Source organism: Oncorhynchus mykiss, chromosome 5 (assembly GCF_013265735.2).
Source record: "Oncorhynchus mykiss isolate Arlee chromosome 5, USDA_OmykA_1.1, whole genome shotgun sequence".
Classification (NCBI taxonomy): Eukaryota; Metazoa; Chordata; class Actinopteri; order Salmoniformes; family Salmonidae; genus Oncorhynchus; species Oncorhynchus mykiss.
Genome location: NC_048569.1, coordinates 29,338,674 through 29,352,640, shown reverse-complemented (window position 1 = coordinate 29,352,640; position 13,967 = coordinate 29,338,674). Strand labels below are relative to the sequence as shown.

Genomic DNA, 13,967 nt, shown 5'->3' with positions numbered 1-13,967 from the left:
GATAGTGAACCTACTGTATACAGCCTTAACACACAACCCAATAGAAAACCCATAGACTCTAAACAGGAGACAAATAACAACAGGGAAACCCCCATAATATAATTACAAGGTTTCTGCACAGACAGGAAAGCACAGATGACTCAATCTACACCTTTGAGGTCAGCGGCAGACAGAAAGGCGAAGCCACAAGAGGTCTTGTGGAGTGAGAAAACATTCACATTATTGTCCTGCCTTAACAACTTGGGGTGTTGGGGAATAGCTTCACAAGTAATAATGAATGGATTGTTTGTATTTGACCTCCATGTCGCAAATGTAATTTTTCCTCTAGACTGATACACATACACACACACACACTAGTGCAAGGCACTGCAATAGCAAGATTGTAATAGAAATTGGGAGAAAAAAGGGGAGAAAATACACACAAAAAACAAATAGACGTACATTGACGTACAAGGTCATGCATGACAGCACAGGCAGAGACATGACTGTATAGTGGGCAGAGCACTTCCTTCTAGGATTGGCATCCAGATTTTCATATCGTCATACCATCCTTCTCTCAGCCCGGGATTTATGGTATTATCGGCGTGGTACACAGAGGGGTGTCAAAAAGATGCAAAAAAGACCATTGGGCGTCTAATACCAGAATGCTATCAAGTAATTTGTAAAAGTAATTAAATATGCTAACGAGCGCAAATGAAAATAAACTAATTGCAAAGACAGGCAATCTAGCTCATAAAGTTATACATATATAGGTATGAGCTACCGAATGTCATTTTTGGTGAGTTTGACATTTACAAGCTAACAGAAACGAGAGACATCGTGCAAATGGTCAAAGTTTTGACGCATGCAGTACTGGCTCTCCAGCAGCATGTCTACATACTGTGTCTGAGCAACGGCTTGCCTGCTTGGAGAAGAGGGTAGAGGAGCAGACGGCCAAGAACTGAGAAGAGTAAAAACGCAAGGAAATCAAGATAACAGTGGCAGCTGTACAAGTAACTCCCCCAAAGGGCTTTTACTTCTCAAACACGGCAGAAAGCTAAAACAATATGATGCCCCGTCACCTTATTAATTCAGCCACTTACTTAGATAGCAAGTTAAAGGGGTTGTATTAATGCAAAATGCTGTGTTTTTCACGCAGGAAAAAAAGATAAAACACGTAAGAAATATCTTGCTGGAGTTTTGTAAACACAGATCTAAAATGCTTCTTAATGTAACTTCTGCTCGGCATCAGACTCATTTTGTGCTTCAGTTGCCCTTCTAAACTATGATGAGAATTCACAAATAGGCATTCAATCAGCAGACAGCACTCCAACTGATATGTAGCTTCTTTTCTCCAGTACTACGGTGAAATGCAATATTAAAGCAGAACATTAAGAAATATAGCTGGCTACATTCTTTCTATGATAGGCCTAAACATTAGGTTTGATGATGGCCATGCATCATTTTAGAAAAAAAAGACCTTGCTTCTTCATTTTAAGCTCATTTACGTGTGGCTGCCAGCCAAATAGAGTTGCCCTTCTGTTGTCATCTGATGAAAATGGAGCTATTTTCATACTAACTAACTTTGGAAGTATGCTTGGGGTCATTGTCCATTTGGAAGACCCATTTGCGACCAAGCTTTAACTTTAACTTAACAAACCGTAGTCTGGCTTTTTTATGGAGGTTTTGGAGCAGTGGCTTCTTCCTTGCTGAGCGGCCTTTCAGATTATGTCGATATAGGACTCGTTTTACTGTGGATATAGATACTTTTGTACCTGTTTCCTCCAGCATCTTCACAAGGTCCTTCACAAGGTCAATCTGGGAAAGATTTACACTTTTTGCACCAAAGTACGTTAATCTCTTGGAGACAGAACGTGTCTCCTTCCTGAGTGGTATGACGGCTGCGTGGTCCCATGGTGTTTATACTTGTGTACTATTGTTTGTACAGAAGAACATGGCACTTCACTTCAGGCATTTGGAAATTGCTCCCAAGGATGAACCAGACTTGTGGAGGTGTACAGTTATTTTTCTGAAGTCTTGGCTGATTTCTGGCTTAATTTTCCCATGATGTCAAGCAAAGAGGCACTGAGTTTGAAGGTAGGCCTTGAAATACATCCACAGGTACACCTTCAATTGACTCAAATGAGGTCAATTAGCCTATCAGAAGCTAAAGCCATGACATAATTTTCTGAAATTTTCCAAGCTGTTTAAAGGCACAGTCAACTTAGTGTATGTAAACTTCTGACCCACTGGAATTGTGATACAGTGAATTATAAGTGAAATAATCTGTCTGTAAACAATTGTTGGGAAAATTACTTGTGTCATGCACAAAGTAGATGTCCTAACAGACTTGCCAAAACTATAGTTTGTCAACAAGAAATTTGTGGAGGTTGAAAAACGAGTTTTAATGACTCCAACCTAAGTGTACGTAAACTTCCGACTTCAACTGTATATATTTACAAAAAATATATATTGGGGGATTGAAAATGATGCAGACAATTGCATTGATGGAAGCTACAATCTAGCTGCAATATTAAACCTGATCTACCCCATAGAAAAATTTAAAATAAATCATTATATTTTGTAATCTGTGACAGAAACATAAAGCACAGAGTAACCTGGAGTTCTCAAGGAGCCCAGAGGACGTCACTGTACACTCTGACTTGCTATCAACACCCCATGCTATCTCTTCCATCTGAATGTTAAGTTCAGTTTAGCAAACAGCTTGACTTTCTAAAAACTCACTTACTATCAAAGCCTTTTAGTCTTTAAGAATGTGGGTCACTTGAACAGGTGGGTCTCCTCACCAGTTAGCAGATGGGAACCTGGTATCAAAGCATCTCATGCTGAAAGATGAAAGAGTGGAACAGAGGTGCCACTCTGGGATTCTTGTAGCAACGTAAGAGCAATAGAGTTGGACAGAGGAGAGCACTTTAGGCAATTGAGAGACAGCTTATATCAGCAGCTTTACCTATCACAGCTTCTGTGAAACACTTTCTGTCAGGGTGGCATTTACAGCCCGTCAAATATCTGAAGACACTTGACATGCTGCCAATATTTGGGGTTTGTTCAAAAGACGGTACTGGAGACATGACTCACGTATCATCCCAAAATCCTCTACAGCAAACGAGTCAAATCCATTTAGCTCAAATTCCAAAACTCTTCTGAAATTCAAGTCATAAATAGATTTCACATTATTTTTTATTTTTATTATTGCTCAGCTCCTGAACTGATTTGAATTGGAAACTGAAATTACCTCAAACCTTGAAACCAGCCTGTTTCACAGTAGCAAAGTGTTGAAAAATCTAACTACTATGAAAACCAGAAAGAATCTCTTTTCCATATGAGGCATGGTGGATTGCTCTGGAAATGCTGAGAGCCTTCGAGAAATAAGAACAGGCTAGATCCCCCTTCTTCAGTTAGCAATTGAAATCAAATGAACTCATATTACTGCCTGCTTTTCCCCCCTCTGGCATTTTACAGTGCACAGGGACCTCTGCACATAGCAGCATAGCAGAGGGGAGAAGAGAGGGACACAAAAGCACAAAAACAGGTGCAGAAAATGGCCTCTAGGGCTCTCAGAACTAAACAGGTGATTTTATTCTGCCCTCTGCCGGCACCTTTACAAGGCCCTACAAAGGAAGGGGCGTCTTGATCGTGTGTCTGTTGTAGGAATCGGCCCTGGGAGGCAGGCAAGCCAAGTCACCTAATTAGAGCTGCAACCCTCCCCGGGGCAGAGTGACGGAGGCGCCTGCGCCTGCCAATCAGCTATGGCTCAAACTGCAGAGAGCTAAAATGAACCTCTCACCTGATGCAATGGGAGGGGGGCGGGACATGACAAGGGGGAAGACCAATGAAGACAGGTGTTTGGTGTTTGTTGTGACAGACAACGCTGACAAGATCCCACTCCAATGGCAAACAAAGACATGGAGTCATGCTGTTGGGTTTTCTCTTAAATGGAGGACCAACCTAAAACAGTGGCCCTGCTTAACGTGTATTATTAATGGACAAATAAATAAACCAGTCCCTCCATTACCAGCCGTGTGTCTCCAGTGCAACTTAATTGACTGTGACAGACCCGAAGAAATACACCAGGAAAAAAAGAGGGAAGTAAAAACAGTTGCTAGGCAACATACAACATCTGTAAGACTTCAGCAACTTATTCAATTTTCGAGATTCTGTCTCCAGGGTTACGGCGGAAAGATAACATTTCAAGCAGTTTAGGGGTCTTTTCTTACATAGGGATGTAATTCTCCATCTCTCCCGTCCCCTCCTCCCTCTCCAGTAACACCTCCATTGTCTGCTACCATGCACCTGGAATTCACAGACTCTGATTAAAATGTAAATAATTACTATATCCAGCATATAATGCATGTCAGGAAAGCCCCTGACTTACCAGAAGCAACACATTCATATCCAACCACTAGATTAGTCTGAAGCTTATGACTGTGCGTTTGTTATGAACAATTTTACATTATGCAGATGTACTTACTTTACTGAGCACTAGCAGGGGGCAGCATAAATGTGTAAAGCTATTTAATTGGACAAATGCAAATAAAAGTCTGACATATGATATAAATAATTGGACGTAGCCTACGTAATTAAAAGTTAATTAAATTGTAATGACTTCAGAACAAAAACAAGTCCTATGTCCATGCATTCAACTTGACTTGCTTCATTATTCTAAGTAAAGTCAATCTCAGTTAGAACAACAGAAGCAGACAGCAGTAACCCTCCTCTCTCTGTCTGCAGTGCTGGCAGTACAGAACCCTGCAGTAACTTTACCCTGACACCAAGTGGGAGTGGCAGCATGGAGAGCCCTTCAAAGAGATGAATCAGAGAAGTGACTGCACTGAGTGACTGTCTTGACTTCCAGTCTCTCACAACATCTTAACACAGCCAAACATGACCTTAAAATACCACTCCTATTCCCTCAGGGCTGCTTCTCTTACAGATACAACAGCTTGTCTTGTTCATAACACAACATCTGGGGCTCAATATGCACTGCATGATTAGTCATCGTTGACTACTGTATATTGACAAAAACATGTCTCCATATCATATTGGAAATCTCATCCCCAGTGTTTGCCAGGGCTGAGATGAGCGGTGCAAATGTTCATTACCATGTGAAAAGGCCGGATGTCGGCTAATTCAAGATGAGAGCACACTTGTGGCAGCAGCATGGCGCAAATCAATACCCTGCAATGGTTATCAAATCAACAATCTGGACCTAGAGTGTTTGTTTACGAGAGGGATAATTTCTCAATAAAACATGACCGCATGCTGATTAGAATTCACTAACGCACAACAACAAGTATTTAGAATAGCCATTCTATTCCAGACACTTTTGCTTTAAACCAGCCTTTAACTTGAGTATAACTGTTATTGAACCTCAGCCAACTACTATATCGGTTAAGCTGTCAGACGAAAAGAACACATACCAGCTGAGAGAGATAGCTCCTTTACAAGGAAAAGCTCTCGCTATCAAGATCGTTGGGTCAATTATGGTAATTACAAAGGGATTTTCAGTGCTGCAGTAACAAAGACCACAACGTCTGTATGACGTCTCCGGAGCATCTCTGGAAGACACCTAATCCTCTCACAATCACAGCGTGTTTATCTCCAAAGGAAGCTTTAAAACACAGTGTCAAATTTACATATGAGAAATCGCATTATGGAAATCATGATAACATATTTACAAAAGTCAGCGTTGTGGTGGAAAAACCGAGTGGTGAAATTATATTAAGTTGTGTGAAAAAGAGTGTGAGGGAAAAACTCAACGTGTCACTGGAACAGTTGGAGTCCCTGTAATGGAGATAAAGACAGCAGCCCTGAATGAGGAGAGTCACAATGCTAGACATCCCCTCAGTAGCAGCCACGGCAGCGGACTCTCTACAGCTCATTCCTGCCAATTCCCCTTTCCCACTCTCCCCTCTGTCGCCCTGAATGCAGGAACACCAGAGGGCTAAGAATAGCACACAGCTGGCACTGCAGGACTTACATATTTCACACTCAAGCCACAGTGCTCCAAAATATCTCCCCCCTACCCCATCCCATCTCTGTCCCCATCCCTGTCCCACTTCAGGACCAGGGTGGCTCCCTGTCCCTTCTCTTTTATCCGTACTTCACCTCTCTGGCAGGGCCGAGACAGGTCCTGCTCAGACAAGATCCATGGCTCACCACCCAGGATTTATATCAGGGGATTGGTAGCAAAGAGAGGCCTCTTTCTCTGCCCTCCCCTCCCTCAATCATTGTGCCTCGCCCCCTTGGGAAGCGACAAGGCTCGTTAATAGATCGATTTGTAGTGGAGTAATTTATTGGGCCCAAGGTGTGTGTGTGTGTGTGTGTGTGTGTGTGTGTGTGTGTGTGTGTGTGTGTGTGTGTGTGTGTGTGTGTGTGTGTGTGTGTGTGTGTGTGTGTGTGTGTGTGTGTGTGTGTGTGTGTGTGTGTGTGTGTGTGTGTGGTAGGGGGGGGGGGGGGTAAGTGGGTCTGTGTTTAGCTAAGGATGTTATCCCCGAAGGATGATATAGAGGGACCAACCCCTACTGAGTTGAGCCCTGTTGTGTTGACAGGGATCCCCATTCAGTGATAGAGGGAGATTAGCCAGCTCCCCAAACAGCCTCTCCAGGTGAGACCTGCACTAACTGTCACTACGCTAGCAGGGAGACCAGCCAAAGAGGGCTGGAGGAGGTTGTGTTTTGGCTACTAGAGCCCTGAGAGATAGAGCTATAGCTGGCCAGATGGAGAAAGACCACAGGGCATTGGACTGGAGATCTAGAGTTGGCGTCCCAGAAACCCTGGCTGGATTCTCTTTTACTCATTAAAGGACAAGGTCCCGGTTAGGCATGTAGTAGTAATCCTTCAACATTTGAATACTGGCCACTAATATAGCTCCTTCTGAGCAGGCACACTAAGTTACCTAAATATAGTGGGCCCTCCTGTTCAATTGTATTACACAGCCCATTTCTTATTTTACTTCCCTCTCTCTCGATCTTTCGCGGTTGGTTATCATTATACATGCATGGAGCTCTATTGGAATACAGTTTGTCTAATGAGCACCTCTTAGCTGATCACATTATAACTCCACTTGACGACACTTAATTACCAGTGTTTCACTCCCCGCAGCCCTGTCTGGGGGACAGGAGAACTCTTTTAATTAAAGCAAGACAATTCAACCTGTTTGTACACGCGTACATGTCCCTGTGTGTATGTCCTAGTGTGTTTGTGAATATTTTTATGAGTATAATATGATATGTTTTTGTGTGTTTTTGCAAGCTTGTCTCTGTGTTTGCTTCCCCCTCTGTGTGTGTGTGTTAGGAGGAATGTGTGTGCACACGCTGATGCTCCCTGCATCATAGGCTGTGCGCTCCTTGCGTTTCATATTTCAGCAGTGACTCGGGCATGAGTCATTGTGAAGAACCTGCCCAGCCTACAGAGTTACGGCCATGCTCTCTCTTTCTTTCTCTCAAATGGGCTGAGGCTAGTGCTCAGGAAATGCACATCAAACATAATACTTTCCTAAAAGGAAAACAGATTCCCCATGCACTCTCTCACTCTCAAACCACTTTTTTTCCCAGCAATAGAAAGAGACACATTATACTGCTTCAAACAAGACTGCTTAACTTCTGTCTTCATCCCTCTTTCCTATGCTCCTAGCTTCCCAGATATCCGTTGTTTCTGTCCTACCAGCTATTAATGATGCTGAGATGAATGTGAAAGAGATGTGTCTAGCGGTTGGGCCAAAAGTTTGCTCGTTTGAATCCCGAACCAACTAGGTGAAAAGTCTGTCGATGTGCCATTGAGCAAGGCACCTAAACATAATTGCTCCTGTAAGTCGCTCTGGATAAAGATCATCATTAGTGTTCATCTGACTCTGACTATCTAACAGTCATCACAGTGACTAACTGCACAACAAGCAGGTAGCTCTTCTCCCTCACCTTTCTAAAGCTGTTTACACAGATAGAGAGGGCATGTAGCCTTGCCAGCCCTCTGCACAGCATGATAATGGAGGGGGGAGTCTTTTGGAGGGAAAACACAGTGCTTAGAAAGTTGACGAAAACATAATCACTGTTTTACTCTGTTTCCACAGCTGCGCTGAGAGAGAGAGCCTGACAGAGGAGCTCTGTTCACTACACTTAAAGCACTGAGATTTGATCGGATTAAATTCATGTATACCAACAGAGAGCAGTAAATCAATCAGGAGGGCTTTTCTGAATTTGCGCGGCATGGGATAAAACTCCCGCAAAGGTTTCCCTCCTCTCCACCAACACTCGCTGGCTGAATTGGTGGAATGGCTCACCTGCTGCCACAAACCCTCACAAACCACACTGAGAGCTTGACTGAAACAGTGCCGTGTCAGAGGCATACTGCAGCTATAGTTGAACATGACTACCAGCATCATAATCTAAAACGCCCCCAAGAACCCTATTGTTGTTGTGGCTCCAGACCCCATGCCCAAACTCAATCCAATCCACATGCCTTTAGTGCATGGGGCAGCAGGTAGCCTAGTGGTTAGAGCATTGGGCCAGTAACCAAAAGGTTGCTAGACGGAATCTCAGAGTTGACAAGGTAAAAAAAAATCTGTTGTTCTGCCCCTGAACAAGGCCGTTAATCCACTGTTCCTAGCCCGTCATTGTAAATAAGAATTTGTCCTTAACTGACTTGCCTAGTTAAATAAACGTTAAATAAAAAATGTATAAAGTTAACTCAGCAAGTGCAAGGTCTCCCTCAGTGAAAAACAATGTTGAGGAAAGTTTGGGATATGGAGGATTGGAATAGCTTCAAGGCAATAACAGAAAACTTGTGAATTCCGCTAATGCATGTAAGATGAGAGGTTTGTTTGGTGATCCGAGCAAAAAGTTGCCTATATTCTTCCAATAATGACTTTGAAAGTGGACATTCTGTTGTCAACTTGAGAGATGCTACTGTCTGACAGACATGCTCATGTTTTCCTTCTAGTACGGAACACATGACTTTACCTCCACTTTGAGCAGGGGGTTAAGGGTTTAATAACTTGTGTTTGGATGCCTCTCGTTTCACATTAATCCAGATATACAAATTGCCCTTCTGTGTCATCACCTGCTACTGTTGAATGCTCTGTTGTGTTTGAGCAGTAGCCTATGCATCGCTACAATTATACAATTATTTGCTGAACATCAAGATATGCCTTGCAGTTTCCCTCCAACTCAAAAAATCAGTGAGAGGTTACAGTGGAAAGGCTCTTTCCAAATCAGTTGTTGAGAAGTGAAGTTAGGGGAAAGTGTTCCAAATTTGAGTATACACCCTAAAAAGCTTATTCATTATTTCGGTCTGTCTTGATTTTGAAGTAGGCCTATGTCTGCTAGTTCAATGTGTCTTTACACAATGTCACATAACTATGCTGCCTGACATAATTTGGATAATTTAAAATAAATTATAGACCTACAAATTAGTGTAACATGAATAATAAACTGACAATATTACTATTTATGAGGCTGCATATATTTGAACAGGCTACAAAACAATGTGGTGTTAAAGCCTCTAAAGTAGTATATATTATCATAACACGTTTAGTGATAAAATATGGTCGTTTTCCCGGCCCAGTAGCTCGAGTTAATGATTGGCTCATAACAGCACCGACAATTGGTTCACCTTTGTACCGCGAGTGCAGATCTAAGCGTGCCTACTACCGTATCACGCCTCGTTCGTGTGTCTTTATGTGTACCCATTATTTGTTTTACTGTACCAGAGAGAAGAGGTTGGAGTGGCAGTCTTCAAGGCTTGCCCCGTTAGCCACCCAATTCGCTGCCGTAGTCATAATCGTCCGCCGTTCGGGTCGTCAGTACTGGGCATGTCGAAATCCTTGATCGGTAACAAGACCGAGCAGTGGTGGCAAATCGGTTCCGTTACAAGTATACCACACCACCGCCAAAAACACGGGTAATTGTCTAACAGATCAATGGCTAACCTTAAGTAGCCCAAATATTTTGTCAACTGTCATAAAAAAAATAACCCGGCTGAACAGAGGGTGTACTCAAAGAAAGGATTCTAAATATATCAATAACCCCCTTTGATTGTATAGCCTACCAAAACGAATGGTTTGTTTTTGTACATCCAAGTGTGTTCGCAGATCAGAACATTGTTACTGTCCAGCTCAGGCGATCCAAACCTGATCATTTTCAAACGCAGAAAGCATGTAGGCTAGGCTAAAATGTATCCGTGTCTTAATCCATGGAGAAAAATGTCCATCCGTGTCCATGCCAGTCTTTCCGATGATACTTTAATGATTAAATAATAGTGTAATCCATGCGAAGTAGATCTATTATTTTCTTCCTGAGCGCAAAAATCCATCAAAATGCGTGGTTAGTCCGAAAACTTCTTATAGAAAAACGCTGTAGTTTATTACGCGTGTATTATCCACTGATTAAACACTACTAAATGGACCGTTTAGGTGTCGAAGACCAGTCTGTTGCAAATTGCATGCAAGAAATCTGAATTCGATTCCGTCAGCCCCCACAAGGCAAGCTGATGCACCAGTTGTGATAGTTTTCGAGAATTGCATGAGCTATTAATAGCTTTCTTTCTTAACACCACCGTTCCCCTCACAATGTAGCCTACCACATACAACAGGCAACTGTGAACAGGAATGTTTAATCCTTGTTTCACTTTGCAAATAACGTCAGACTGCAGACAAGCGAGGCTAAAAAAATAAAGCTTGCTCTTTCGTCGGGTAATCCAAGGTGGACCGCAAGAGAGTTGATGGTCTCGCAACCAAAAAGGCTATTAAATGTGTCAATATTAAATGTTTTCGTATTCTTCATCGGAAAAAAAGTATGCTCCGTCCAACAGCAGGAAAACGGCAGCAGCAGACCGAGGTTAAAAAAAGATCCTTCCTTCCTTTCTGTTTTATATAATTACGAAATGTCCTCCCAGTCTCCCAACAATTAACTGTAGACCTTACAATATTTGTTTAGCTTGAAATAACAGTAGATGCAATAATGTATCCAAGAAAACGTTGATAATCCAGCAATGGTGACAATCCTTATCTGACGTTATGATGATCAAATAAATGTTTCACGCTGGTCAGGAGTCCAGTCTCGTTATCTCCCTTTGAAAAACATACCTTTTTTTAAAAACGTGTTCCCTTTTAAGGCAAGATTTATGATTGATTAAAATTATTCAATTAAAACGTCGATTATATGCGATGTTTCTCATCAAGGAATTCAGAAGCAACGAATCCCATTCCAGGCATTGTTTATGTCTCAGTCAGTGTCTTTTCTGTAATATTCGTATGAAAGCGTATGTGAGTAGGCTATGTATAAATATGTGTGGCTCACTCTGTGTGTGTATGTGAGCGTGCTGAGTGCTTACGCGAACAGCCGCTAGCAGCGTCGTGCACTCTCTGCCAGCCCACCACGCATAGAAATGTAATGGCGGCCGGCAGTTTACGAGAGACTCGCTTTCCCATTTGGCCAAGTACAGTCCTCACGTGATCAAAGCAAGGGATTACAGCACTGTTTAGAATCTTTGATACAGGCTTTGATGCGACGCTAGAGGCGCCAGTGGCTTTCACTAACAATCAGCTGTCATCGAAGCAAATCACACATCATCTCCCTAACTGTTACAGTGTAGTCTATTGACCAGAGTGTTACATTGTTACATTGTTACACCTAACAATATAAGACAATATAACTGTGTTGTCATGTGTTTCTGCCTTGTTATGTTGTTGTCTTAGTTCTCTCTTTATGTAGGGTTGTGTCTCTCTTGTTGTGATGTGTGTTTTGTCCTATATTTATGTTGTTTATGTTATTTATTTATTTTAATCCCAGGCCCCGTCCATGCAGGAGGCCTATTGCCTTTTGGTAGGCCATCATTGTAAATAGGAATTTGCTAACTGACTTGCCTAGTTAAATAAAGGTTAAATAAAATAAATAAATAACTGGTGAAGTAAATGTATCAATGGAATTATTACCAGGCCTACACATGTTATTATTACATCACAGTTCTATTTCCTTCATTGTTAAATGGTAATAGACTGTTGCATTATGATTATTACATAATGTAACCAGTCACAGTAGAGCATATCTACAGTGACCCCAGGGCCAGGGGATGTCATAATCAATGACATCCTTGAGAGTGTCACAGCAAGTGTCACTACACCTGGTCATCTTTCCTTTTTTTTGCCCTCAGAGCAGCCTCAATTCATCGGGGCATAGGACTCTACGAGGTGGCGAAAGCGTTCCACAGGGATACTGGGCCATGTGGACTCCAATGCTTGTCAAGTTGGATTGATGTCATTTAGGTGGTGGACCATCCTTGATACACAGGAAACTGTTGAGAGTGAAAAGTGAAAAACCTAGCAGCGGTGCAGTTCTTGACACAAACCGGTGCGCCTGGCACCTACTACCATACCCATTTCAAAGGCACTTAAATCTTTTGTCTTGCCCATTCACCTTCTGAATTGCACACATACACAATCCATATCTTAATTGGCTTAAAAATCTGTCTAAAAAGTCTAAGGGGGGGGGGTTCTACTAAACTGACATATGGAATTGTTTTAAGATATTTATACCATGGATCATTTAGATATTTGATTTTGAATGTTAGCACCCCCGTATGTATTTTAAAAAATATGTACAAAAACTATATGATAAAAAATTGCATTTGGCCCATAGAAATGCATTGAATAATACATTCCTAAATAGCAAAAATATATATATACAGTTGAAATTGGAAGTATACATACACCTTAGCCAAATACAATTAAACTCAGTTTTTCACAATTCCTGACATTTAATCCAAGTAAAAATTCCCTGTCTAAGGTCAGTTAGGATCACCACTTTATTTTAAGAATGTGAAATGTCAGAATAATGGGGGAGAATGTTTTATCACATCTTTCATCACATTCCCAGTGGGTCAGAAGTTTACATACACTCAATTAGTATTTGGTAGCATTGCCTTTAAATTGTTTAACTTGGGTCAAACGTTTTGGGTAGCCTTCCACAAGCTTCCCACAATAAGTTGGGTGAATTTTGGCCCATTCCTCCTGACAGAACTGGTGTAACTGAGTCAGGTTTGTAGGCCTCCTTGCTCGCACACGCTTTTTCAGTCCTGCCCACACATTTTCTATAGGATTGAGGTCAGGGCTTTGTGATGGCCACTCCAATACCTTGACTTATTGACAATTAAGCCATTTTGCCACAACTTTGGAAGTATGCTTGGGGTCATTGTCCATTTGGAAGACCCATTTGCGACCAAGCTTTAACTTCCTGACTGATGTCTTGAGATGTAGCTTCACTATATCCACATCATTTTCCATCCTCTGTTATGTATTTTGTGAAGTGCACCAGTGCGACCTGCAGAAAAGCACCCCCACAACTAGATGCTGCCACCCCGTGCTTCACGGTTGGGATGGAATTCTTCGGCTTGCAAGCTTCCCCCTTTTTCCTCCAAACATAACAATGATCATTATGGCCAAACAGTTATATTTTTGTTTCATCAATCCAGAGGACATTTCTCCAAAAAGTGCGTATCTTTGTCCCCATGTGCAGCTGCAAACCGTAGTCTGGCTTTTTTATGGCGGTTTTGGAGCAGTGGCTTCTTCCTTGCTGAGAGGCCTTTCAGGTTATGTTGATATAGGACTTGTTTTACTCTGGATATAGATTATTTTGTACCTGTTTCCTGTAGCATCTTCACATGGTCCTTTGCTGTTGTTCTGGGATTGATTTGCACTTTTCACACCAAAGCGCGTTCCATTCTAGGAGACAGAACACACCTCCTTACTGAGAGGTATGACGACTGTGTGTTCCCATGGTGTTTATACTTGCGTTCTATTGTTTGTACAGATGAACATGGTACCTTCAGGTGTTTGGAAATTGCTCCCATGGATGAACCAGGTCAACAATTTTCTTCTGAGGTATTTGGCTGATTTATTTTTATTTTTCCATGATGTCAAGGAAAGAGTTTGAAGGTAGGCCTTAAAATACATCCACAGGTACACCTCCAATTGA

The 13,967-nt window shown here is 42.0% G+C and overlaps 1 protein-coding gene across 5 annotated transcripts in view; it reads right to left on the bottom strand.

Moving 5' to 3' along the window:
- Window positions 1-11,363, bottom strand: part of LOC110523581 (mediator of RNA polymerase II transcription subunit 13-like) — a 104,903-nt gene extending 93,540 nt beyond the window's left edge. For 4 of the 5 annotated variants that reach the window (XM_036977232.1, XM_036977234.1, XM_036977235.1 and 1 more), the window contains exon 1: window positions 9,704-9,775. In XM_036977232.1, coding sequence (XP_036833127.1) covers window positions 9,704-9,775 — 72 coding nt within the window. Of the gene's footprint in view, window positions 1-9,703 lie in introns of all 5 variants that reach the window. The other variant, XM_036977231.1, reaches the window with a different exon arrangement.
- Window positions 11,364-13,967: the final 2,604 nt, after the last annotated feature.